Source organism: Notechis scutatus, chromosome 1, assembly GCF_049901735.1.
Source record: "Notechis scutatus isolate UNSWTSFEM ecotype Mainland chromosome 1, rNotScu1.2, whole genome shotgun sequence".
Lineage (NCBI taxonomy): Eukaryota > Metazoa > Chordata > Lepidosauria > Squamata > Elapidae > Notechis > Notechis scutatus.
This window is the reverse complement of record NC_142009.1, coordinates 58,683,475-58,709,486: the sequence shown is the minus strand read 5'-3', so window position 1 is coordinate 58,709,486 and position 26,012 is coordinate 58,683,475. Positions and strand designations below refer to the sequence as shown.

The following is a 26,012-nucleotide window of genomic DNA, read 5'->3' as shown; positions in this document are numbered from 1 at the left end:
GGGTAAGGAATATTAGTTACGGGGGTGGGGCACAACAAAGAACATGTTTTTGAGCGATCAAACCGAATCAACAGCTGCGATTCTGCCTCTACCGAGACTAACACCTCTTTCCGAAAAAAATTGGAATTAGAGTAAGGATTATTGAAAAACTGTAAGCTCCTCTGCAGCAAGTAGGCATTGTAGGAGCCAAGTACAACTCCACTTCGATGTTTTAAAACTCAGGCCCGACCTTCCCGTTACTAGGATATTAAAACCGAGGGCAAGAAGGGGGAAAGGTAGTCCAAAACAAGCCGCCTCCATGAGCGGCGGCCCTTGAGCCTGTTGCGCTTGCGCAGGCTCTTCTGGGGGAGGTGGCCTAAAAGCCGCTTCAGCCTTTCGGAGCAGAACCTGATACTCCCGCGCAGTTGTTGACAAGAGGCGCGCGCTTGTGGAAAGGAACGAAAGGCGCTTGCGCGGAGAGGCCTAAAACCAGGCAGGAGGGTGGGGAGGAGGAGCGGCGGTCTCGCTTTCGCCTCCTTCTTTGCTCCCTCCTCCCTGCTCAGCGGCGCTAGGGAAAGAGAAAGTAGGACGGGGGTCCCCGTTGGGCTGGGCGCTTTCGGGGGCTGCGCTTGGAAAGGCTGGAGCCGCGGCCGGGAGGGAGGGATCTGAGAAGGAGCTGTTGCTTTCGCCGACGCCGCCTCGGTGAAGCGCCTTCTGTGTTTCCGCCCGGGACGAGTCCATTGGTTACAAAATGGCGGACGGGGAGCTGAATGTGGACAGTCTTATCACCAGGCTTCTAGAAGGTGCGTGTTGGCGGGTCGGAGGGAACGCCGAAGGGTGGGCGGGGATCTGCTTCTCCTGACTTGAAAGACGAGGGTGCATTTTTGGCAGCGCGGGGAGCGAAGTTCTTCCTCGAGGGTGGAAGCGAGGCGGGGAGCCTGGCGAAGGGCAGCGGGAGGGGGGTGCGGGTGCGGAATGCTTGTAAGCGGACACATGTATTCTGCCTGCGGGAGGTGGCCGAGAAGGTGGTTGGATGGCCCTGTTCCTCTTGTGAATGCTCTCTTGATGGAAGCCTCCCTAAAATCTTCCGTCGCTTTGCTGGAGCGCGGATTAGGAATATAGCTTTCCTTAACTCGAAGGGCCGTTTATCGCACACCCGCCGCCTCTCCCGAAGCGAGGCTGGGGGTGCAAAACCTCCCAAATGGGCAAGATCCCCCACCTCCTCAGCGAGCTTTCTAGGTAGCAGCCTTCGCGCTCTCCTCCAACCGCCACCACTACTACCTCTCGGTTCTTCCAGTTGCTACGACGAGTCCACTAGAAAAGCGCAATATAGGTAAAAAAGTAGGAGCCGCTTTTACAACAACAACAACAAAACAAACAAAAAAACGCCGGCTTCTATCTCGCCACACCCATTAGCTGCTGCCGACCTTAAAAGTAATATGTAGGCCGTGGTTGAGGGGAGTTACCCTTTAATGTAATTCAGACTGCTATACACTAATCCCCAAAGAATGGGTGGTATTATCTGGCATCCAGCACGTGAAATGGACCTCACTGTATAAAAACTGAGGCTGTAATCCCAGATGCTTTATAGTACCATACATGCACTACAACAATACCATCACCGGTGTACAGTATTGATAACATTAATCATACTTTTTATGTTGGTAGTGTGTAACCACCACCTAAGAATTTCTTTCTATGGTTATCCAATATTTTACTGTACTGAGAATTTATATTAACTTTTTTTTTCACTTTACAGCAACTGAGTATATTTTTATATATATTTATACCTGACCCTTTTTTACATGCCATGTCATTCACCTAAAAATTCTGCTTTTTGCTTAGATGCTTTTACATTAAATAAAAAATACTTAGAGGACTGTACAACATAGAATAAAACTGGTCATTTGAATTTCAACCAAAACGTTTATAGTAATTTGTACAGTAAAAAATAAACATTTCAGTAGAATTTTTTTTACAATATTCACTTTTCTTTATTGCATGATATACTTTAGTGCAATTTAAAGCATAGCATATCTATATTGTAGATTTTTGGTGCATTTCTAGTTAATCTTGGTTACCTCCCAACTGGTAGTGATGAGCACAGCCTGTGAGAAAAGGCTTCTGTGCATGAGTCTGCTTAATATAAGGTTAGGAGCCTGCTTTGCAGATGCAATTTTCTATATTCTGTAAGCTGAACTATTTGATATTGAGGTAACAACTTTAGCACCACCTATATTTTGTTATTCTAAATAGTGTTACTTAGAAGCCTAATTCAGCTGTTCTGAGGTTACAGATAGGGATGAGATGCCATCTACTGAGGACAGGCATCACATAGCACATGATTTAGACATGAGTAGGCTAAGGAAAGCAGAAAAACAGAAGCCATGCTAGCTTCCCACGGCTATGAGAGAAAAGTGATTATATTATCAGGCATGCAGCAGTCTGAAGCAAATTAAAGGATTGGTTTTGGATTGATGCAACAAAATGTGTGATTTAGGATACTAGTTGTATTTCTTGAATGAAAGGTAACGTGTCTACATTTAAAATAAAATGTGTAGGTTGTCAGTAGTTACTGCTAACTGAAGATACTTAGCAAGATATTTTACCTAACAAAAGACGTTATTGTAAGCTTGACTTAGATAAAGAATTTTTTTTCACTTTTTAGAACAGTGAATCTACTTATTTTCTATATTTTATTACTATTTACATTCATGGCTGAATTTATTTATTGGAAGATGCAGTCTGAGAAATTAGAAAACTTTTTTTCAAGGAACTCCTTATGTAAGGAAAACCAATGATGCTCTGATTTGATATTTATTATTGGTATTGTATTAAGATACATTATATCTGGGAATGACTTCAATATTTTTTGTTTTACAGTTTTGATTGTCCTATTTTGGAAGAGCACAATAAGACAATCAACATGCATGAAAGACTGAAGCACACATGTCTGAGGGTAACTAAAGAATGGAGTGTTGTAATTGGGGGGCGGGAAACAGGTAGGTAATAGGGAGGAGCATAATGAGCATATCCAGAGGGAATTCTCTCATAGTTTTAAACTTGAAATACCATGGAATTGTTAAAAGAAAAATTAGGGGGGAAAAACAGCTTCATAGTTCATGGTCACAATACATGTCAATAATGACTAAATGGCCTTTAAAAAGTTAAATTCCTTAGAGGGTAGTTTTTTTAAACAGCTATTAATTCTAATTGGTTTGTGTAGTTTTTCTTTTCATGGGCAGTGTTCTTTTGGCCATCATAACAAGACAAAGCTATTACTTGATTTTGGTCTTCCCAGCCCCATTTAATTGATAACCATAAAACTACATGCTGAGCTAGGGAGATTTCTGGTTTGATTCAGCAGGGCTATTTTTAAATATATGCCAGATACAACATATGTCCTATACCAGCTTTGTTTTTTTTAATAGTTCTAGGCATAACTACAACAATTGTGTTCAAGGAAAATAGAAAAAAAAATCCTTTTTCCATTATGCTTTATAGGCTAAATAGCTCAGGCTTACGTTATTTTTTGAGTCAGAATATTGAGGTGTTTAGATTTTGGTTAGTTTGGTTCTTGAGAAGGGAAATAGAAGAAATGGTGCCTCCCTTGAATTGGTCTAGCTGCCTGTATATTTTATACGAAAGCAAAAGAACAATTTTGTTTTCACAGTTAATATTAGTGGTTAAACTATACTGGCATTTTTTTAAAATTAGTCTTTCTACTTTCAGAAATTTGTTTCAATTTGATAGGTTAGGATTCAAATTAGCTGTAATTCTGACTTCTAAAATTATAAATTATTTCAAAGTGACTAATGAACTTTTTAAAAGCTTTATTGCCATTTTTGTAAAGTTTGTACAACCTATTGAGCTAATTTAAGAACTAAATATCAACAAGGGCAGTTCATTGAAGTTTCTAGGAAGCAATGCATTACTGCAGGACTCCAAATGCAACATAATTTCCTAAGTCTAGTTTTTTTAGCTTTCATTACATTTGTTATTCCTACTATTAAGAGGAAATAAAACACACTTTTTTGCAGAAAAGACGGCTAAATGTTTTATACAAATCCAGTGATTATCTGAAATGTCTAATACGTAAACTTAATCTGAAATCTTCTTTCATTAACATATGTTTTTCCTGATATGTGAGAAATTAGCTTTGAAAGTAAATTTGTATTGGTTAATAAAATTGTTTATACTTTCACGGATACATTTTATACCTCATGTCCTCTATAGCTTGTAGTATTGTAAATATTTAAATGCTGTGTAAAAAACAAATCTGCTTTTATGCATGAACTTTTAAAATGGCAAAACTTCCATAATCAAAACAAGTGGTGGATTCTAGTTTAGAAATATTTAGGGGCAATTTTGCTGTTTACTTCATAATATAATTGATTCAGCATTTTTTAAAAAGAAAATCCCATTTTGTATTGGAGAAGAAGAAGTAGGTGTATAATGTCTTCCAAGTGGACTTCATCTTCCATTCTATTTAGGAGCAACTGGAAGTTATTACATACAGTATTTTGTCTTAAAACTATCATGTTTTTGAGCAAGGCAGTCAGTTGCTAGTTCAGATTTTCTCTCCCTGTAAATTCTCATAGTGGTACTTAAGTGTTTTCTGTGTCTTAACTCTTCTGAAATACTGGATTTGTAATAAAATAACTGTTTCTTGTAAAAGTGAACATATACAGTACACTGAATCTTTTTTTAAAGAAGCCAATTGGGTTTTTTTTTAATCTGCAGAAGAATCAATAGTCTATTATCAAAAGTGACTATTCCTGCCCAATATGTCTGGCCCTGTTATGCTAGTGCAAGATTTTGGTACTTAGTTGTGTACTATATTCTCAGAAATATGCTCTGAAAAGAATGAGATGTCTTTCAGAATATCTATGGGGTTGTGTTTTCTTTGTAGTCTTGTGGGTGGGATGAAGAAGCACTTAGCTTACATTGGAAATACTCCGAAGTATCTAAAAGTATTGAGTAGTACGCATGTTTTTCACATTTTAAAATCAATTTTGCTCAAATTTAGGACTAGTGTATTAGTTTTAAAAATTCTACCTATACAGGGCCAGCCTGAACAAAACAATTCAGTACCTGCATGAGTTCCACAAAGTAGCATAATTAGCATTTAGAAAAGAAAAACCATGGATCTGTGAACATCTCGCCAGTGCCGTCTCCAACAACAGCATCTGAGTTGCTTCCGCTTTTCCTCCGTCCCTGTCCCCGCAACAACAGGGGAAAAAAACATTTTGAGGTACCTGGGAGTGCCGCGTGCTGCATTTTTGTTTAATCCTGAGCAGCTGGTTGGGCGTGAGAAGAACCGAGCAAGTGTCTCTACCGCTGCTACCCTTGGTGCTGCAGCCTCGGGCTCTGAAGTTTCCAAAAGTTCCAGTGTGCAGCCTGTTCCTGCATTCCAAGTGTGCCCAGGCCGAGCTGCAGCTGTCCCCCTCTCGCCAGCACCATCTCCAACAACAGCGGCGGCAGCGCCGGGAACTATGGAAGTTACAGAGGTGGCTCCGCCGCCCAAGAAGCGGCTGGACTGCCATTTGTCAGAAATGGTGTAGGGTCTCCTGCTTGGGCAGGAGGTTGGACTAGATGACCTATAAGGTCCCTTCCAACTGATTATCTGTTACCTGTTATACTTTTCTTGAGCATTTAGTGAAATTTTGCTCAATGTGTATTGTTGGTTTTCTGCTAGACTTGTTTTTTTTGGGGGGGGGGTTGCTGGTTAAACTCCAATTTCTGTGTTTTTGAGAAAATAATGTTCTAAAATAGTCTATTTCAATGTTGAATAGGGGATTATTATATATATAGATTTTGAATAAACAACTATTTTTAAAGAATGTTAGTTGAAAATCAGAATAGCATGGACAGAATATGGAACGGGAGTGCACAACATATACTGGACAACAAACATGCATACAGTGGAGTGCAAACTGAAATGAGGTATTGTGACCATGAAGAACGTTCCCAAAAAAGAGAGTTGTTCGTTTCTCTTCGATGTTGGCTCTGTCACACCTAGAATATTGCATACAGTTCTGGCTATGTTATTTTAGGAAGGCCATTAATACTGGCATGTTCAGAGGAGTTCAAGATGATGAGGGGCTTTAAGTAAAAACTTACAAAGAAGAGTAGAAAGCATTGGATATTTTTAGCCTGCAGGAGATAAAACTGAAACAGGATAGAAGAGGTAGACTTCGTGAGTGTGATTTTAGGAAGCAGGCGAGAAATAGTAGGTTTGAATTGCAAAGAAAGAATTTTTTATTGAATGTCAGGAAAAAATGTAATGGAAAAACAATTAGAATAGGGTAGTGGTGGTTTCTGTTTCATTAGAGGTGTTTAAAGGCTGGAAGGCAGTTTGTCAGGAAGCCATAGTAATGACTTCTTTAGAAATTGTCTTCAATGAACAAAAACAATAGTAATAAATTTCATCCCAAAAGCTGAACTCACCCAAAGAAGCTTTTTTCTAAAAAAAAATAAAATAAAGGATAATTTGATGTTGAAGATGTAGTTTTAAGAGAGAATTACTTAAAAGGAGCACTTTCTGTGAAATGTTCCTAAAATCTATTTTGCAATTTTTTTTATTGCTATTGTCAGATAGAATCCAGTTTGAGAAATTATACTTGACAGTTTCCCTTCAGGTTTGTTTTTATGGAAATCTTTTGTTGCCTCCCTGAAACTTAATATTTAAGCTTGTGATAAAAATGCTACCCTCCTTAACTCCACATTGTGCAGGAGCCTCAACTTGCTGTACTCCCCTGAGATGGTTTTTTTTTCTTTACTCCTACTTCAGAATATATTAATTTTGGATATAAGTCAGGTTTTCATTTTAGGACTCATGAACAGTGTGTTGCTTATAAAGCAGATTTTTTTGGCTTTATTTTCACTTTTTTTCTATAACTAATAGCTCAAATTCAAAAATTAGTCTTTGTGCTATATGTGAAAGAAAAGAATTAAGCCTATATTAAATTGCAATTATGAATGGCAATAAAATACACCCTCATCAGTATAAGTATTTATGAAAAGGGCTAATATTGTTAGCAATAAGAACTTCATTGTGAGTGTTTTATAGTAGTACATTAATAATGATGGCTTTTGTTGAAGTAGTTTTTCTTAGAGAGATTGGAAGGATGAGTTGGAGATACTAAGTAACGATAGTTTATGGATATAAAACTTACATTTGAGTATATTTTTTATTTCAACCATTGTATAAACAAGATGATTTTTTCTGTTGACCGCTGCACACGTTATTTTGATGGGCAAGATTGCATTCATGTAAAACTAACAAAATATCGTATTTTTCGGTGTACAAGGCACACTCCCCCCCCCAAAGTGGGTGGAAATGTCTGTGCGTCTTATACAGCAGATGTTGCCAAAGCCCTGCCCACCCACCGGCCCCCGCCTCCCAACAGTTTGCCTCCTTGCAAACAGCCTGGTCAGCTTTAGCACAGCCTGATTTAGCACAAGCAGCTGATTGTCGGTTGGATCTGCTTCCCAATGATCAGCTGTTTCGGGCTGCAGGGATCACCATCATCTATTGCCGCCTCCGGGCAGCGGGATCAGAACGGGTGGAAAATGGGGAGCGCAGAGGCGGCAATAGGCAAAGGCAATCCCTGCCTTTTTGTTGGCTATTAGTTATTAAACATACAGGTAGCCCTTGATTTAAAACAACAATTGGGACCAGAATTTTCGTTGCTAATGAAGATGTTGAGTAAGTCACACCTGACTTTACAACTTTATTTGCCAGGACTGTTGAGTGAATCATTACTTGTTAAATGAATCATGCAGTTAAGTGAGTCAGGCTTCCCCCATTGACTTTGCTTGTCAGGCTGTCTGGGAAGGTTGCAAATGGTGATCACATGATCCTGGGATGCTACAACTGTTGCCAAGCGTCCGATTTTAATCATATGACCATAGGGATGCTGCAATGGTTGTAAGTGTGAGGACCAGTTGTAAGTTACTTCTACTATGTAGTGAACATTTCATCTTGACAACTGTCTGTTTTTCTCAGAGAGAAGTGTGAAGTTCTTTAATTCTGCTATCACATTTAACTTCATAGGCAGAGTAGTTTTTAACATACCTCTGTTGTTGATTTATCAAGGTCAAATTTCTTATCTGACTGTCTGCAAAAACAGGTCATTACTATTAGTAACTATGCCTACAGGAAGATTTGGAGGTGGTGGAACCTCCCTATATATAAACCATATAAAAAGCTAGTAAAGGGTAATACTTAGCTACACTGTCATATTTTCTTGAAGTACACTTTTTAACTCCAAAGCCAGTTATTGCATTACTAGCAATGAAACATATCTTATAATCATAGTTTCTTACTTTTAAAAATGTGTATATTTATAATTTTGGATTGGTAATAAAATATAAAATACACCATTTCCCCTCAATTCTTTTTATTTTAAAATTGGAAAGTCAAAGCCTGCTTAATTCATTATTACTTTCACAAGCTGGAAAATAATGGTTCTTTTATCATCTAAAAGTTTTTTTCCTTTGGAATAAAGTTAGTGACAGTATTTTTGTAATTAAACTTTTCGGTCTTACCAAATATTAGTCTCCTCTTGGAAACCTAAAATGGAAACAAGTACCCTCCCAGGATAAAAGAATTAATAACTGTACTTATTGCAGAAAAGCTAAGAATTCCACTGACAGTTGTGTGTAAATGCAAGTCCTGTTTACAGTGAAATCAATGTTCTTGTTTCTGTTTCTCTTGTCCACACTACAATGTGTAACAGTTGAAAAACCAGGATAGGGGTGCAGGAGAGATGGCTTTCACTTGACTCTTATTTGCCCTTATTTTGATAGTGGAGTAATCTGGTATTAGGCTCTTTACTTATGACATCTGAGAAATGTTTCTTAAAATATAAATTGAGTAAAAAGAACAGAAACAACTTTTTTTATTAGTTCAGACTCCCATGAGGCAATAACTGTATTTGAAATTTTTGATATATCTTGGATGCTCCCAAATACCTACTCTGATGTGTTCTGCATAAAAAATGTTCCCCAAAGCAATATTCTAGTTTATAGATTGGCAAGATTTAAAGAAAAATAAACTGTCTAAGAAGTGTTTAATGTGAAGCAGAAAAGGCTATGAGTTCCAAAATAGAAAACACTATGGATCCTATAGTATTCTATTTCTTCTGCCCTTTTGCATAAGTTATATTTTGTTTAGATACTGGATAATAGCAGAAATGGGACCTCAGATATATAATCATTTTAATCAACAATATATTAGTTTAGTCTAACTTTTTATTTGTATACAGTTTTTCAATAACACTAGCATTATTTCACATGTAATTTGAAGCTTTTAAGTAGTTCATTCCACAGGAAAAACCACTGGTTTTATATTCTTTTCCATGGCTTGCTATTAATACACTAATTTTATGAGATTTACTTTTATTCCTCTTCTCCTTTTCCCCATATCAGAAGTAGGGACCTCCTCTTTGGTCTTCTGTGGTCAAATTAAAACAAATGGTAGCTTTTGCTAGAAAAAAATGACATGGATTTATTTGGAAACAGGAGTTAATTTTTAAGCATTATGTAAGATCAATATTTAATATAAAGAATAAAAAACATTGCATTCAGATTTATGGGTTACAATAATATCTCTACTGTTAGGCTATTTAATGGTGTGAGAGACCAGACCCACACTGTTGGGTGGAAAAGAAAAGGCAAGTGTTTAGAATAATAGTTGATTTTGAAGCCAGGATATAAACATTAAACAGACATTACTAAGTTTTTTGGAAATCTTGGTTCAAAAATAGTATGATTTCTGCAGAATTGTGTTTCCTCCAGCCCAGTAAATCAAAATTTTACCCAAATGACTTGGAGTTCTGGAACATTTGAGTTAGGTTAACATCCATACATGATATTCTTCCGACTAAAATCGGAATTCCGATTTTTTTCATCAGCGGCCGGCTCCTTTTGCATCTGCCTTCTTCGCTCACTGTCCCACAAAATGGCCCGGACTGCGGGAGCTACATGCTTCCCTTTTTCCTTTCTTGCAGCTTGAACTACCTGGAGGAAAGGCGCCGAGACACCTAAGGTGCCAAGACGCCTCAGGCTCCGCCTGCGAGGGAGCCTCTACGCACTGGCTGTGACAGGGCTCCAGCGAGCTTCTCCCGCTCTTTGCGGCGGCTCCGAAGGCTTTGCGCCCCTCCCTTCCCATGCGGTCCTCCTGACCAGCTTGTGACTCACTAGAGCGCGAGTGGGGTTGCGTGCTGTGTGTGTGTGTGTGGTGTGTGCCGGGTGCGGGGACGCTGGCAAAGGATGACGCATCTTTCCGTTCGTCGGGGCCAACTACAACAGGCGGAGAAGCCACTCTTCCCCCTTTGTTGCCAAAAGCAACAGAGGCGCCAAGGCTCGCTTCCTGTTCCCGCCAATATTGCCCCACTTTCACTCTTCTTTTCCCACACACGCAGCCGGCTTCAGGTGATTTCCTCCACCCCCTGGCCCCGAAGGAAGCGTCTTTGGAGGCAGGGCGGGAACGAAAATGCTCAGCTGAGTGGAAGAAGAAAAGCTTATACTTTCCCAGGAGTTACAGAGTGCAGAGACAAAGGCTCGGGAGGAAAAGAGCTTCGTTCAGCTATTGTTAGCCAACCCTCCATTGTCCTGAGGGAGGCGGCCAGCGACGAACTACACGGATTACTAAGCAACTGAAAGAAATGCTGCTTCGCTCAAGTGACAGATTTCTTAAGGCAGAGGGAAGGCGGTTTCTCTTTAGGAAGTTGGATTTCACTGCTCTTTGTGTAGCTGTGTGGGATACCTGTAGCGAAGATTTGGCCAACAAGACTTAACGTTGATATTACTTCCTCTTCTGTGACTTTAAAGGTCAAATAATAGTTGCAGCCCCCAACCCACCATCATAAAAGATAAGGCATATTGCACTGCCTGAGCTTCCTACTTTAACATGTGTGGCACCTAAGTTTGTGGCACCTTAAAGAACCAGAAAAATGTTATAGCACCTTTCATAGAAGAATGCTTCATGGTTGCAACTACTCCACATTTCTGCAACATGGTCCCCTCCAGCTGTTTTGGATTTAAAAGCAAAGAGGGCCAATCTGGAACTGAAGAGGAAGACAACTGTAGCCAAAAGACAGGCCAGACTCAAAGTTATGCTATCAGCTCAACTAGCTAGAAAGAAGCATAGAGAAGCAATGCTGATCAAAGGAAAGGGAACAAAGAGAAAGTCCAATTAGAGGTGAAGCATTGTGGCTGTTTTTCTGTCTGTTAAGCAGGGTTTGTTTGTTGTTTTTGTTTGTTTGTTTTATTTTTTAAATGTGAAATCCTTTGCCCGAGAGCATTCTCATGGTGTTTTTTTATTATTATTTTTTGTCAAACAATAAAACTATCATGCAGACTCACCTTGAAAAATCACTTTTGATTACTTTACTCTGCTAAAGCTTCAAGGGGGCGTTGCCAATTTAATTCCCACTGGGGCGCTGCGCGGACAGTGGCGGGTGCTTAGGCAACCCCTGCATCCCTGGCTACTTTTCAGATTTTTTTTCCAGAGGGGAATATCATGCCTGAACATCTGAGACAGGAATTGTACCAGAATGAAATTCACAAAGTGGTGGTTTTTTTCCTCCAAATTTGGGTTGTGAGATTTGAAATCAAGTATTTTTCTCCATTTTTATTTGTGGGAGTCCTCATAATTTTATTGTGAAAATGTGCGAATGCCAAAAGCTTTTCTTTTAAAAATCGAACAGTATTTGTGTCTATAGTAGAAGCTTCTGCATTCCGGCAGCACTTTGAATACTATATTTGCATTTCCTCGAAACACCATAATCAGGTTGAAGATAATATCGCTATTAGTATCACTATCACAAGAATTAACTCAGTGACTGCAATAGTTGCAGAGTCAATAAATCTTGATTAAGATACAATTATAGAAACTCTACATTTGGGGTGGTATGGTTTCTAAAAACCTCATTATTTCTATATCCATATGCCTGTGGAAATGTAGAGAACATAGCAGGTATAACTACCTGGTTAAGCAGGGGATGTTGACTTTTAGGCAGTCCCCAGATGAGGAACTTCCGAATTAGACAATTTCTAGCTATGAACAGACTGCCTATTACTAAAAATTTCAGCTTGTGTTCTCCTTAAACTGACAAAGCACTGAAGATGTACAAGAACCACTGAAGCCATGAGTTTCTACACACAGCCTGTTTTCAACAGTTCCTAAAAACATTGTGTCTTCAGTGCTATCTACCTTTTTTTATTAATAGGCAGTGTTTGTAAGTACAAGTTCCAACTTAAATAACCAATTTGGGTTAAAAACAGGAAACAACTCTTGACCTGAGAACTGTCTTTTTCCTTGACATTTTAAGAGATTCAGAATTTAAATGTTTTAATACTTTGACTTGCAGTGCGAGGATGTCGCCCTGGAAAGATTGTGCAGATGACAGAAGCTGAAGTTCGCGGTTTGTGTATAAAATCACGAGAAATTTTTCTTAGCCAGCCCATTCTCTTGGAGCTAGAGGCACCACTGAAGATCTGTGGTATGTGCTGATTTCTTTCATTTAAAAAAACCTTTAAATTGGATGACAAAATTTATCAATGTTGATGATGGATTTAAATTATATAAAGAATAAACACAACAAAACATTTCACTTAGTTTTAAAATTAAATACAATCATTGGAATCTGAATTAAAAGGTAAATTAAGAACTAAAATGTATAGCATTCTGTGCAGTTATTTTGCAGCTATGTGTTTGGGATCTTCTGAATACCCTCCTCTAAAGAAGCTCTTTGTCTTTTGATCAAAATATCAAGAATGGCAGACAGTTTTGAGACTTGGAAGGTATGACAGAATGTCACTATAATAGCTCTCACAATAAACTTCATTTTCCTAAATTAATACATAGTACAGAGAAATCTGTTACTTGCATTCATCTTTGTAAGTGGTCGGAATGATTGCGGTGTAGAGTGACATAGTACAAATAAAAATAGAAAGTAGAAATATTTAATCCTAAATTGCATTTAAAATATATTGGGTTTGCTGGGCTTGTTTTTTGTTAGGTGTAACTAAATGCTAATACCATAAAATATATTTACTATTTTGGTTGCATTATGGAATGTTAATTTTAAAACTTCTGTTATTTATTTACTATGTAAAAAAAAATCCATAAGTTTAGAAAACAAAACTCAGGGAAAAAGAGGTCCCTTAAATTTAATCAGATCTTTAAATCTCCATTCCTTAAAAAAACCTACTTATGATGAAAGTTAGACCCCAGGACTTTCAATAAAAATTTTAAAAAGTTTATTAAGGGTTTTTAAAAATAAATTTACAATGTCAAGAGGATATGACCCAAATCAGCTGGTGAGCTCTAATGGTAAAGGTTCATGTTTCAGAACTTGACTCACAAAGAAGCTGGAAAAGGGGGGCAAATCTTATGGCTGTTTTTCCTACTCTCACGCCTTTTGGAATCTTTATCTCCATTCTGGGATAATTAGCAAATGGAAATCAATATTTGTATTTGAAAGGAAGAAATTACAAGAAAGTAAGCATACACACAATGGGGAATAAATATTGAAAGGAATGCCTTGATACCTTGCTTGTGGCTGCTTAGATATAAAAGAAAGCTTTGGGGTGAAATTGATTAAGACCTGAGTACTAATCAGGGGTGCAAAGCTGCGCTAACTTTCTGTTAGCACCTTTCAGGGAAGTGTGCAGCCTGTATGGCAAAGAAAAGCAATTTAGAAAGCAAGAGTTTATCCAAACAATCTCTGTCCCCTGCAAGAGAGGAAATTTTGGGAATGGGGAAAAGGGGGAAGGAAAAAAAAAACAGTTCAGGCAGTTAGGCACAGGATAGCCACCTTGAATTACTTATAAAGTAGTAAAGGCAGGATCAAAAGACTAACAAGTAAATAACCACCACAAGTCCACTCTGACTCAAAGGCACAAATAAAAAGGGAAGGATGAAGTTTATTTTGTTTGTAGAATGAAGTTGTAATGCCATTATAATGGCATCATAATTATTGCTGCTGGGGAAGATTGAAGAATTGATCCAATTTAGATGAAATCCTACTGTCCTTAGTATTTATGGCCATCTGCTGGCCTCCCCTATTTTTTTCATCCTCTTATGAGAAACAAAATGAGAAGAAATTGCTTTAATTTCCAAGTAACTATGTCCAAACTAAATTATGATTAATTATAAATGGGTTATCTTAACCATCCAGGATGTGAGCCATAGTGTGAAGCTGATGTGCTTCAACACACCGTACATAGTTCAACATACAATATATTGTCCGAGTTTTTTTATTCTAGTAAATTGAGTTGATTAAAAAATACATGTACACACAAATAAAAATAATAGCATGAGCAGCTGTATACAAGAGTATAAAATACTGAAGTTAGTATGATGTAATTATGAACAATTATAACATGTCAAATGCTAAGTGAAACCTGAAAATACCTTAGCAAAAGGATTGCTTATAATTGTTATCTGAAGAATGTGATATGAATGTGAGAAATACATCAAATTCAAAATCAATTATGGTTTGCTTATGTTCATAAATAGATTCTATTTACAATTTAATATCACAGTTTTGATTATGTAGATTTGATTACGTGCTGGTATTGCAAAGGGAAAATTGACACATCTTATGTATACGGTTGATGTTAACTGATTAGCAATTATACACAACTGAATACTCTTATGAAAGCTTCTGTAAAAGGGGAAAGGAAGATGTTCTATTTTAATAATTTAGTAAACTTGTGTGGTGCCCAACTAAAGACTGAGGCTCACAACAATCAAATTATAATAAAACCAATGAGACATCAAATAATGATAAAAGATGGCAAGTTCAGTGAAGCAAGGGGTCTCTCTTTCCCTTGCCGAAGGGCTTGGTAAAAAGCCAGGTCTTTACAGCTGTTCTAAACAGCAACAAAGTGGGGCTATCCAGGTCTTAAGGGAGCATCATTCTATATCCAGTCTAGTGAGCAAAACAATTTAGAAATTATTTGCAAGATAAAAATTCAGATAAGCAGAGTCTTGAATTGCCCTTGGAGCTTGTTAGGAATGTAAGTCACCTAACAGCTATTTGGGTTGGAAATATATAAACCAGGATAGACATTTTAAAACTGTATCTTTAAGAAAATGCAAAAAACTGTAATTGGGTGTGGTTTCTCAAAAGGCCATAAGGTGGAGCCAGAAACCTGGGTTATTTAGTCTTAGTAGAGAGTGTGAATGAGTCTCTGTTTCCTTCTGTTGGAGAGTTTTGCTGTTCCTGTATTGACTGTTATTCTTGGATTTGATGTAAGTCTGATACTGAACTGCTTTTGACACTGGACTTTGTTATTAGATTATCCCTGGACTGAAAACTGACTGATCTAACCTGTGAATGACTTTGGACTGTGTTTGAACTTTGCTTAAACCTTTCTGGAAGTAAAAACCTACATTTACTGTACAGTGTATCTGTGTGCTGTGTGTGTATTATTCAAACACTACTCTCAATACGTCTCCCTGTATGCGCTCATTCTCCTAATGGGGAATTACCTCAACAGAGCTTATATTAATTATTGGAGAACTTGAGAAGCAAGATTCTGATTTTTTTATTTCCAGTTGTTTAGATAATTGTAACCTGTACAGCCTCAAGATACTTGTAATACAACTTTTCTTAATTATTTTAGGTGACATTCATGGCCAGTATACAGATTTACTTCGATTATTTGAATATGGAGGATTTCCACCAGAAGCTAACTACCTTTTTCTGGGAGATTATGTGGACAGAGGCAAACAATCCTTGGAAACTATCTGCTTGTTACTTGCGTATAAAATAAAATATCCTGAGAATTTTTTTCTCTTGAGAGGAAATCATGAGTGTGCTAGTATAAATCGCATCTACGGATTCTATGATGAATGTAAGTAAGACTTTCTGTAAATGTTTCTCTTCTTTGAAATAATTGCAATATTTTGAAATGCTTGATGCATTTATGGTTCTTCAAGTTTGTGACGCATCCTCCTGGAACAACACATTAGTGAAATACTTGAGCAATTCATGTGATATAACTCTGAATGATCATGCTACAGTGTAAATATTCTTCCAATTTTATTAGGTAAACGAAGATTTAATATCAAACTCTGGAAGACATTTACAGACTGCTTTAATTGTCTGCCTATTGCAGCGATAGTAGATGAAAAGATTTTCTGCTGCCACGGAGGTAAGGAAAAATCCACTTTTATATTGATGAAATCATTTTGTTGTTGAAAGTTTAATAAAAATATACAGAAATGTTTGATTTCTTCTTAAACAAAATGTGAATTATATGATCACCCTATCCCTTAAAATACCAATATTTTCCAAGAACTTGCCCAAGAAAATGTGATAAATCAGAAATTCAACTACCTCCACGGGGAACATAAAGCTTGCAAACAGGGCATGGCAGTTTAATTCATTTTCTCAGTTGTGAAGAAAGGTAGAGGTTATAAATTTGAAAAACCAATAAGATATGTTGAACTATAAGCTCTTAATATTTGCTGTATCATTTACTATTTGTTCTTTCATTTTCCTTTAAGCCAGGGGTCGCCAACCTTTTGGACCTCAGGGACCACCAAACTCATAATTTTAAATCCCGCGGACCAGAGACCCTGGGAAAATCCCCAAAAAAGTCTGCAGGAAAATTCCCCATCCCATATTCCTACCAATCAATCATTCTTTATTTGGGATCGCAGGATATTGTCTCCGTTCTCAGGGGGGGGGAGAGAGAGAGAGACTTTTGGCTTCATACAAGGAAAGCAGCAGAAGTCTTTCTTTCTCCCTCAAATTCCGCCAGAAATGAGTCTTTGCCAGCGCAGCCTCTTGGAGCAGGATGCCTTGCAGGGTCCCAAAGACTCATTTCTGGCGGAGTTTGGGGGAGAGAAAGAAAGACTTTTGCTGCTTTCCTTGTGTGCAGCCAAAAGCAGAAGAAAGAAGTGGAAAGAAGCAGCCCAGTGGCCAGGCATGGCAAGTTCCCCCCTCCACCCTTTCCCCCCTCTGCCCTTTCCCCCCTCCCCTCACCACCTCGTGGTGTTCGCAATGCAAGTGACGCAGCCTTGTGTTACCATGCAGCCTGGATTAATTGCTTTGGGGGTGACAATTCTCTACGGACCACCAAAATTTTTCGCGGCGCACCAGTGGTTGGCGACCACTGCTTTAAGCCACTTTGCAAATATTGCAGCTAGGATTTGTGAGGCAAAAGGATATGCATGTTCGCTTTGTTTCAGAGACCCACCAAAGTGTATGTCAGTTGAGATGAGCTAAAAATCCTAGGACAATGTAACTTTTGCTGTGACCTGAAATTTAAATTATCGAATCCCATCTTAATAACTATAGTATTTTGATGATATTGCCAGTTTTATTGAATGCTTCTATAATTCAAGAAGGAGGAGCATTTGCTAGGCTAGATCAAGTCTTGTATGCTGAGATAACATATTTGTTCAACTTTATGACTTCTTGAAGAATACAGATAGTGTCCCTAAAATCTTTCTGGAAGGGGAGGTAGACTTCAGCAGGGAGATTATGAACCTCTAGAAAGAACCAACCACATTTCTCATGGGACAGTAAACACGTTTCTTTGTGTTTACCATCCCACAGTAGAAGTCTGAATTTAAAAAGCCACTTAGCTCAGAGGGAAATGAATATGAAGAAATAGATTATAACCTAATATTTGAAATTAAAACAAGCATATTCCAAATAGGCTTATCCTTAAAATAGCTTGATCAGAATTCCAGTTTCTGATATATTAAGTTGCTTGATGTGAATTTGTCTCCGGGTAGGTGCCCAGCAAATGAGGTTTAACTACTACATTTCTTAACACTGACCTTAACTGGATAGGAAATTGTAGATGAAGTTCATATACGTGAACATGCAACTAATATACTGTATAATAACAATTTCATTAAAGATGCAATCTTTTAAAAATCACCAAGTATTGATACAATTGGATATTTTACACAATATAAACTGGTTAAAAGAATAAAATACTAGATTTTCAAAGATCTTATGTACACTTTTTAAAAAAACTAAATCTCTGGGATTAAAATGACCATTAAACACTGTTACAAGGAATACATTTGTTTAATGCATTTTTTGTTAAAGATAATTTGTTGGAGAAAAATCAGATTCCATGCATACTTGGGGGATGGGGATTCCTAATGTCTTGCACTTAGTTCAACTTAAAGATCCCAGTGAACTGTCATCCTGCAAGACTAACTGGATATCTGTGGACTGTTCTTTCAAAGGATATGTTGATATACCAAATGGAGGTTTATTGGACCATCTATCATAATGAGGCTAAACACAGCCTATGAAATTCTATTCAGCTTCTGGTGACAAACAATAGCCAGTAGATATTTGAAATAGCTGTTTTGTTTCTATGTCTACCCATAGGACGCTCATACTAGCTTACACTAACAACAAAATAATGGAAAAGTGTGATCATGATGATGCCATCCCAGTTTTATGAAGTGGTAATGAGATAATTTAGATAACCGGTCCTGGGTTAAGTGGTACAGCAGTAGGCATTTTGTTTAGTATTTGTTCTACTGGCCTACACTTTCCTATCTGAAGAAAAAAAGCTTGCACATGTACTCAGGAAGATAAAAACTTACCTTTAAGATACCATACAGTTGTTTTATATTAAAGAGCTGAATTTGGAATGAATATGTAGAAGACAATATTTGTTGGTAAAATGAAGATATCACATTAGTCTCTAGACCAGGGGTGGGCAAACTACGGCCCGTGGGCCACATCCGGCCCGTTGGTCTGTCCAATCTGGCCTGCCCCTTAAAAAAATCGCTGGGCGTGGCGTATTGCCCTGTGCCGCGTGGCCCCCAAAGCTTCAAAACAGTGCGGAGCGCTCTCGGGGTAGGAAAGAAAAGAACTTTGCAAAGGCCTCGGCTGGGAGTTTGAAATCACCTTCGAGTGCGACCTCTCCGAAGGTGAGTCCCCGCCGATCCCCTTTTTTTTCCGGGGCTTCCAGGCTTAAACTTTGCAAAGGCAACGTTTGCAGGCTGGAGCGTCTTCCTGCCGAGGAGCGGGAAGGGTTCCGCCGGGTGGGCGGGCTGCTTAAACTTTGCTCGGGTGGCACTTTAAAAGCCTGCTCCCAGCACCCGAGCAACTTCCCAGCAACTTTCGGCTTCCTTTTAACTCTCGCGGGCGCTCGCGCCTGGCCCCGAGCCGCACGGCAGAGGGGAAGCCGGCGGGCGGGCGGGCTGCTTGGAGGAGGCAACCGGCGGTGCTCCAGCAGCAGCAACAGGCAGTTCCGCCCGGGCTCCGCTCAGGTGTCCGGCTGGGGCTGTCAGGAGTTGCTACCGCCGGTGCAGCTCTCGCGGCTCCAGTCCCGCGTTGCCTTGGGAAGGAAGAGGCAAAACCAGGAGCCGCTGAGCCTGAGCCTCCGGTGCCGCTGCTCCTGTTGCAAAGCACCGCCGCGGCTCTTCCTTTTTGCCTTTCCCTTCCCGAGCAACGCGGGACTGGAGCGCGGAGCCGCGCGGCGGTAGCAACTCCTGACTCGGGGGCCTCCGAGGGGAGCGGAAGGAGGAGAAGAGGGGGAGGGGGGCGATTCCCAAAAAATCTTGTGCTGACCCGGCCCGTCTGTCAAATTTTAAAAGTCAATGCGGCCCCTGAGCCAAAAAGTTTGCCCACCCCTGCTCTAGACTGAACTATTTTCTCAGTTCATTATCAGTGGATTCTGTCTTGTTTAGTGCATGTTTTTATGTAGGCACAGAATTGTATGCAGTGGTCTTATTTCATGAGTAGAATGGAGATAGATTGGGCGTTGGTTCTTACCTGATACGCCTCTTCTCGTGGAACTGCGTAGAGCATCCAGAGAGTGGGAGGTGCTTCAGTCTTCATTTCTCACAGGCTGAGTTATAATTAGGGAACGCTCCTCCTTCCTCCACGTGACTCCTCCTTGCGTTTCCCCAGTTTTGCGAGCAGAGGACAACAACACCCTCTAATCTTAACGATAATGCAAACTCAACTATATACAATAACGTCATTGGCGAAACAGGATTCCCCACCAGACGGACTAAAACGGGTGAGGATGGATGCTCTCGCAGTTCCACGAGAAGAGGCGTATCAGGTAAGAACCAACGCCCATTCTCCGTAGAACTGCTGCGAGCATCCAGAGAGTGGGACATACCAAAGCATGTGTCCTACGGGCGGGACTCCATCTGGGCCGGAATCTCCTGGGTATCTCTCGCCACCTGCTGCAGGACTCGCCTGCCAAAGGATGCTTCAGCAGAAGCCTAGGTATCAATCTTATAGTGGCGTATGAACGGTGACAGGGAAGCCCAGGTGGCAGCCCGGCAAATGTCAAGAATGGAAGCCTGAGTAGCCCAGACAACTGATGTAGCAGCACTCCTGGTAGAGTGAGCGGTTATTCCACTAGGGACCGGAAGAGCCTGAACCAGATAGGCCTTGGATATGGTGGCTCTAATCCAACAGCCCACTGTGGATGGGGATACCTTACAACCTAACATCTTTGGCTGAAAGGACAGAAACAGAGACTCCGATTTCCTGATGGACCGTGTGCGATAGATGTAAATACGCAACGCCCTACGAACATCGAGGGTGTGCCACTGTCTTTCCCTTTCATGCAAAGGCTTTGGACAGAAATTAGGGAGGACCAACTCCTGCGCCCTGTGAAATGCTGAATTGATTTTTGGTAAAAGGAAGGGTCTGGTCTCAAAACCACCCGATCAGAATGAAAAATACACAGATCCTGTCTCACGGATAGAGCTGCAATTTCAGATATCCTTCTAGCTGAGGTTATTGCCACCAGGAAAACTACTTTAAAGGTAAGAAATTGAAGTGTTGCTCTCTCTGAGAGGTTCAAATGGAGGCTTAGTCAAGGCCAAGAGAACCTTGTTAAGGTCCCATGTCGGGTATCTGTGTACCGCTGGAGGACGCAAGTTGGAAGCCCCTTTAAGAAAAGCCTTAATTCGAGGGTGGTGGGAAAGAGGGCCGAATGGGCCGCCAGCCACCACCGTTGAGAGAGCTGCGACCTGCCTCCTCAAGGTATTGGGTGATAAGCCTCCATCTAGGCCGTCTTGCAGAAAGGCCAGGATCTGGGCAATGGAAGGAGAACGTGGATCGACAAATGATTTGTGACACCACTTACAAAAACTGTTCCAGGTTGCATCATAGATACGAGTAGTAGAAGGTCTCCTGGCAGCCAAAATGGTATTAATGACCTGTGGTGACAAGCCCTCCTCAATTAGTCTTTCCTGCTCAACCTCCAAATGGCTAACTGAAGCCATTGCGGCTCTGGATGAAGGAGTGGGCCTTGTGACAGAGAGATCTGCTCTGGTGGAATCCTCCACGGCGGGACTATCGACAGATTGCGCAGGTCCGCAAACCACGGTCTCCTGGGCCAATACGGAGCCACCAAGAGGACCTCTGCTCTCTCGAATATTAGTTTCCGAATCACCCTGGGAATCAACGGAAATGGAGGGAAGGCGTACAGCAGCCCGGGAGGCCACGGGCAACGCGGGGCATTGTGGTCCTCCGCACCATTGGAGGGATAACGGGAAAAGAACCTTGGTGTTTGCGCGTTGAGTGGCGAAGCAAAGAGGTCTACTAAAGGCTGGCCGAACCTGGCTGCTGCCTCCTGAACAGGCGTGGGTGTAGATGCCACTCTGCTTGGTCCAGCGTGGCCCTGCTGAGCCAGTCTGCTTGGACGTTGGAGGTTCCGGAGATGTGCTCCGCTCTGATGGACAGCAGGTGTGCCTCTGCCCACCCGACACAGCCGCTCGGCCTCCCTCATGAGGAGAATGGAGTGGGTGCCCCTTGACGATTGATGTGGGCCTTGGTCGTAGTGTTGTCCGTAAGGACCAGGACATGCGCCCTCTCACCTGAGGAATGAAAGCTCGGAGGGCCAAGTACACTGCGCGAAGCTCTAACCAGTTGATGTTTCGGTTTCGCTCCGCAGGAGACCAAACTCCCTGGGCCGATAGCGATTGCAGGTGAGCCCCCATCCGGAAAGACTTGCGTCCGTCGTGAGAGTGACCCTTTGAGGCTCCTTGAACAGATGTCCTGAGTTGACAGATGGACGAGTCCACCAAAGGAGAGAGGCGAGGACCCTTGGAGGCACTTTCACCACCAGGCCTGATGTACTCCTTCCTGAACGCTGGTATGGTAGGAGGAACCACTGCAAGGATCTGGAATGCAAGCGAGCCCAAGGGATAATAGAGATGCAAGAAACCAGCTTCCCCAGCAGCTTGGATAGACTGAGCAAAGATGCCTTCCCCGTTTGCCGGATAGCCCTGATAGCTGCGTGGATACTAATGAGCCTCTTCTGAGAGAGAAAGACTTTCCCTTCCACAGAATCAATCACAGCCCCCAGGTGGGCTATACGCGTGGAAGGACTAAGCTGACTTTTCTCCCAATTGACTAAAAACCGTGTGCCTGGAGAACCGAGAGGGTAGTGCTAGTATCACTCTCGGCTTGATGTCGGGAAGGGGATGCGACAAGGATATCGTCAAGGTAGCAATGGATACGTATGGGAACCTGTCTAAGATGAGCTGCTAGAGCCGCCAACACCTTAGTGAAGGATCTCGGGCCGAGACGAGACCAAAGGGAAGGGCCACATACTGAAAATGCTGATTATTATAGCAAAATCTCAGATATTTAGAATATGAGGGATGGATGGGGATATGGAGATAAGCCTCGGAGAGGTCGACAGACGTAAGCCAATCCCCTTCTCTGATGCTTTGCAAAATAGACTGTAAAGTCTGCATTTTGAATTTATGGTGAATAACAAAGCGATTGAGCCTCTTAAGGTCTAAAATGGGTCTCCAACCCCGGAATGCTTAGGCACCAAGAATAGGAGGGAATAGAAACCCCTTCCTCGTTGTGAAGTTGGTACAGGTTGGATGGCCTTAATATCAGACAGATGTTTGATTGCGGAGACCATGAGGGCCCGCTTAGTAGGATCTCTGGAAATGGGTGAAATCCTGAAATGTTCGGGCGGGAAGTACGAAACTGTAGGACCAGGCCAAAACGCACGGAGCTTCTGACCCAAGCATCTGAAGTGGATTCCTCCCATTGGTCGGCAAAATGCCTGAGGCGGCCGCCTATGGGATAAAGACCTGTAAACCTATCTGGGTCGGCGGGACACCCTGCCCCCAGCCCCCTAAAGGGCCTTCTGTAGCTGCGCCCTCTTCTGCTTCTGTCTCCCGAATCACTCCGGTCCTGGTAGGATGACCGGAATGACGGGGAACCCTGAAATCTAGGGGTGAATGATGGCTGGAAGGGGGAACGAAAGGAGCCCTCCGAAAGGGCTGGGATCCCCTAGATTCCTGCCTACTGAAAAGCGAGGCAAGAACTTTTTTCTTGTTCCGAGTTTCCAGCAATAAAGGTTCAAGCGCGGCCCGAACAGTTTTCCCTTTGAGACAGGAGCTGAAGCCAACTTGGACTTATTTTTGATGTCAGGTTGCCAGTGTCGAAGCCAAAGTAATCTCCTGGCAGTTACGTGGGAAGAGATGGCTCGGGATGAAAACTTAACAGAATGAAAGGTGGCGTCAGCTGCAAATTCTGCCGCCGCCGTGATTTTTGCAATATCCTGATGGGCCCTGGTGTTATCTGGGGGATATGCTGCTTCAGCTGCCTAAGCCACCTAATGGAAGACTGGGTGAAGAAGGAGGCGGCAGTGGCTGACTGAATGGCCCAAGCATCAGATTGGTGCGCTCGTCAGAGTGCCATCTCTGGTCGCTTGTCCTCCGGCTTCAACGCTTCCAGTGCATCGGTAGGGTTGGAGGAAGAGGCTAGTCTTACAATCGGGTCATCTACCTCCGGGTATCCAACATAGCGGAGAAATCCGGGTCAAGATTAAACAACCTCTTGTCCTGACTAGAGGGGGGGGGAAGGACCCACTGAAGCCAACTGTCTGGCCACCAAATCTGAAAAGATCGGGGGTCGGAATAGTGTCAGCCTCTACCACCGGCTGCCTGAACATTAGGTCATCCGGATCCTCTGGGTTCGATGGAGGAGGGTCAGAGGGAGACTGAGAAGTCAGACCTGAAGCGTTTTTAGCCTTGAAAAGTAAAGACTTAAATAAATGAGGTTTAAAAGACCCACAGTAGTAGATTGCTCGGGAAGAATGCCTCATCTTCTGACATCTCCCTTCCATAGGTTCTGTGTCAAGAAAAGGTTCGGAATACTGTAAGGACCCTCTATCAGAGCCTTCGTCTTCCTCGAAGGGCTCAAAGCCCGCTGCCTCCTCCTCGTGGGTATCCTCCCCTCTGGGAATGGGGCATCCATATGGGAAGGTACCTGACCATGCTGGAGACGCTGGTCCGAGAGAGACCTTCCAGATAAAGAGCCAACCTCGGAGGTCCTTTACGGTTGTCCGGTCTGGACAGCTGTTGCATTCCTTCGGCTATCCCTTGACGGATGGCGGACTGCATCCATTCCTTAACACTATCCGGGATGATGACTGCAACAGGATCTTCAGGGCGAAGGCCTGCAGCGGTTGGCGTGAAGGTCGCTCGGGCGACGGGTGGGCTGGCGGCCCTGAGTGTTACCGCACCTGGAGGAGAAGATTGACTTGGCAGAGGGGGCGCGGAAGTAGAAGGTAAAGGCAGGTGTAACAGAGTGATTCTCTAGCCCGTTTGCTAAACTCTTTCTCTAGGGCCTTATGGCGTCTTAATGCGTCTCTTTGAGCGGTACTGGAAGAATCCTTGTCCCTTTTGCGAAGGTAGTGTGTCTTAGATTTGGCCTTCAAAGAAGAGCCAGTAGGATTAGCCTCTGCCATGTTATCAAACAAATAATTGTCAATAAGAAAGGCGGTTGGCACGCCCAGGAGTTCGGCCTACTGCGCAAGCCGGTTTTCCCAAGGTTGGGTCACGCCCCCTTTTGGAATAAAAAATTTTTATTCTCTTAATTCTAACTATTAACTTATTTAACTATCTATTAATTACTAAAATTATTCTTATTAATCTAATTCAAAAAAAAATTTTTTTAAATAAAGGAAGAAAATCTATCTAAAGCTATTAACTGTATAAAAATGAAGCCAATTAAACCTTAGCAGCAAAAAAAGGCCTTCTACCTCAAACCTGAAACCCAAATAAATCAAATGAACGCTGAGGCCAAATTATGTAAATATATATATAAATAGTAAACAAATAGTGAACAAATAGGCCTCCTAGGCCTCCCCAACAACAATGGGGAGTACGTGCCAGCGCCTCTGAAAGAGCTGCGGGCAAGGAGAGAAGCCAACAATAATAATTAAGAAAGGCAACAGGGCACGTAGCCACAGTACTCTTTAAAATGAAAAAAATTGGTCCACGCGGCCTGACGGTCCCGCTAAGGGCCTGCAAAGGCCACGCAGCTCAACGAAAGGAAAAGAAAATTCGGTTTATTCTTTTTTTAAAGGAATCAAAATGGCGCCGGCCACGAGGCGCGCTCAAAATGGCCGCCCGGCACTGAGCGCACGTTTCAGAGGCGCACCAGCCCAAATCAGAAACCAAGAAAAATCCAAAAGCACAAATAAAGGGCTGGGAGAGGAAGCATTGCTTCCTCTAAGCCGTTCTGGGGGAAGACGCAATCTACACGCTAAAAATAGCGCAGCGCTATTCAAGCGGCTGAGCCCAGCACGCTTGAAACGGCAGAGGAAAAAGGGGAGGAGGGGGGGGCGAAAGGCTCCGTTCCCTTACCTCCCTCCTGAGAGCGAAAGAGCTCTTAAACTAAATTTAGAGCAGCTACCAAGGCACAGGGACAAGGAGAAAATTGGATTAATCAAACCTGACACAGCGAAAACGAAAGAAACCTGAAACGGCCAAGGAACAGTAAATTAGCAGCCTGTATTTCTCGAAGGCTGAGCGAAACTGGGGAAACGCAAGGAGGAGTCACGTGGAGGAAGGAGGAGCGTCCCTAATTATAACTCAGCCTGTGAGAAATGAAGACTGGAGCACCTCCCACTCTGGATGCTCGCAGCAGTTCTACGGAGAACAAATTCTTCATCTTGTACATCCTTCCTATCCTTCAGACCTATGCTGTATAATTAAATTATCTAGAACTAGGTCCATGCATATTTGC

The 26,012-nt window shown here is 41.8% G+C and overlaps 1 protein-coding gene across 1 annotated transcript in view; it reads left to right on the top strand.

Moving 5' to 3' along the window:
• Positions 1-638: 638 nt before the first annotated feature.
• PPP1CB (protein phosphatase 1 catalytic subunit beta) overlaps positions 639-26,012 on the top strand; it is a 34,530-nt gene continuing 9,156 nt past the window's right edge. Inside the window, exons 1-4 of the mRNA XM_026681698.2 lie at positions 639-782; positions 12,360-12,491; positions 15,625-15,855; positions 16,051-16,155. Of these exons, the coding sequence (XP_026537483.1) occupies positions 731-782; positions 12,360-12,491; positions 15,625-15,855; positions 16,051-16,155 (520 nt within the window). The 5' untranslated portion in view covers positions 639-730. The remainder of the gene's footprint in view (positions 783-12,359; positions 12,492-15,624; positions 15,856-16,050; positions 16,156-26,012) is intronic.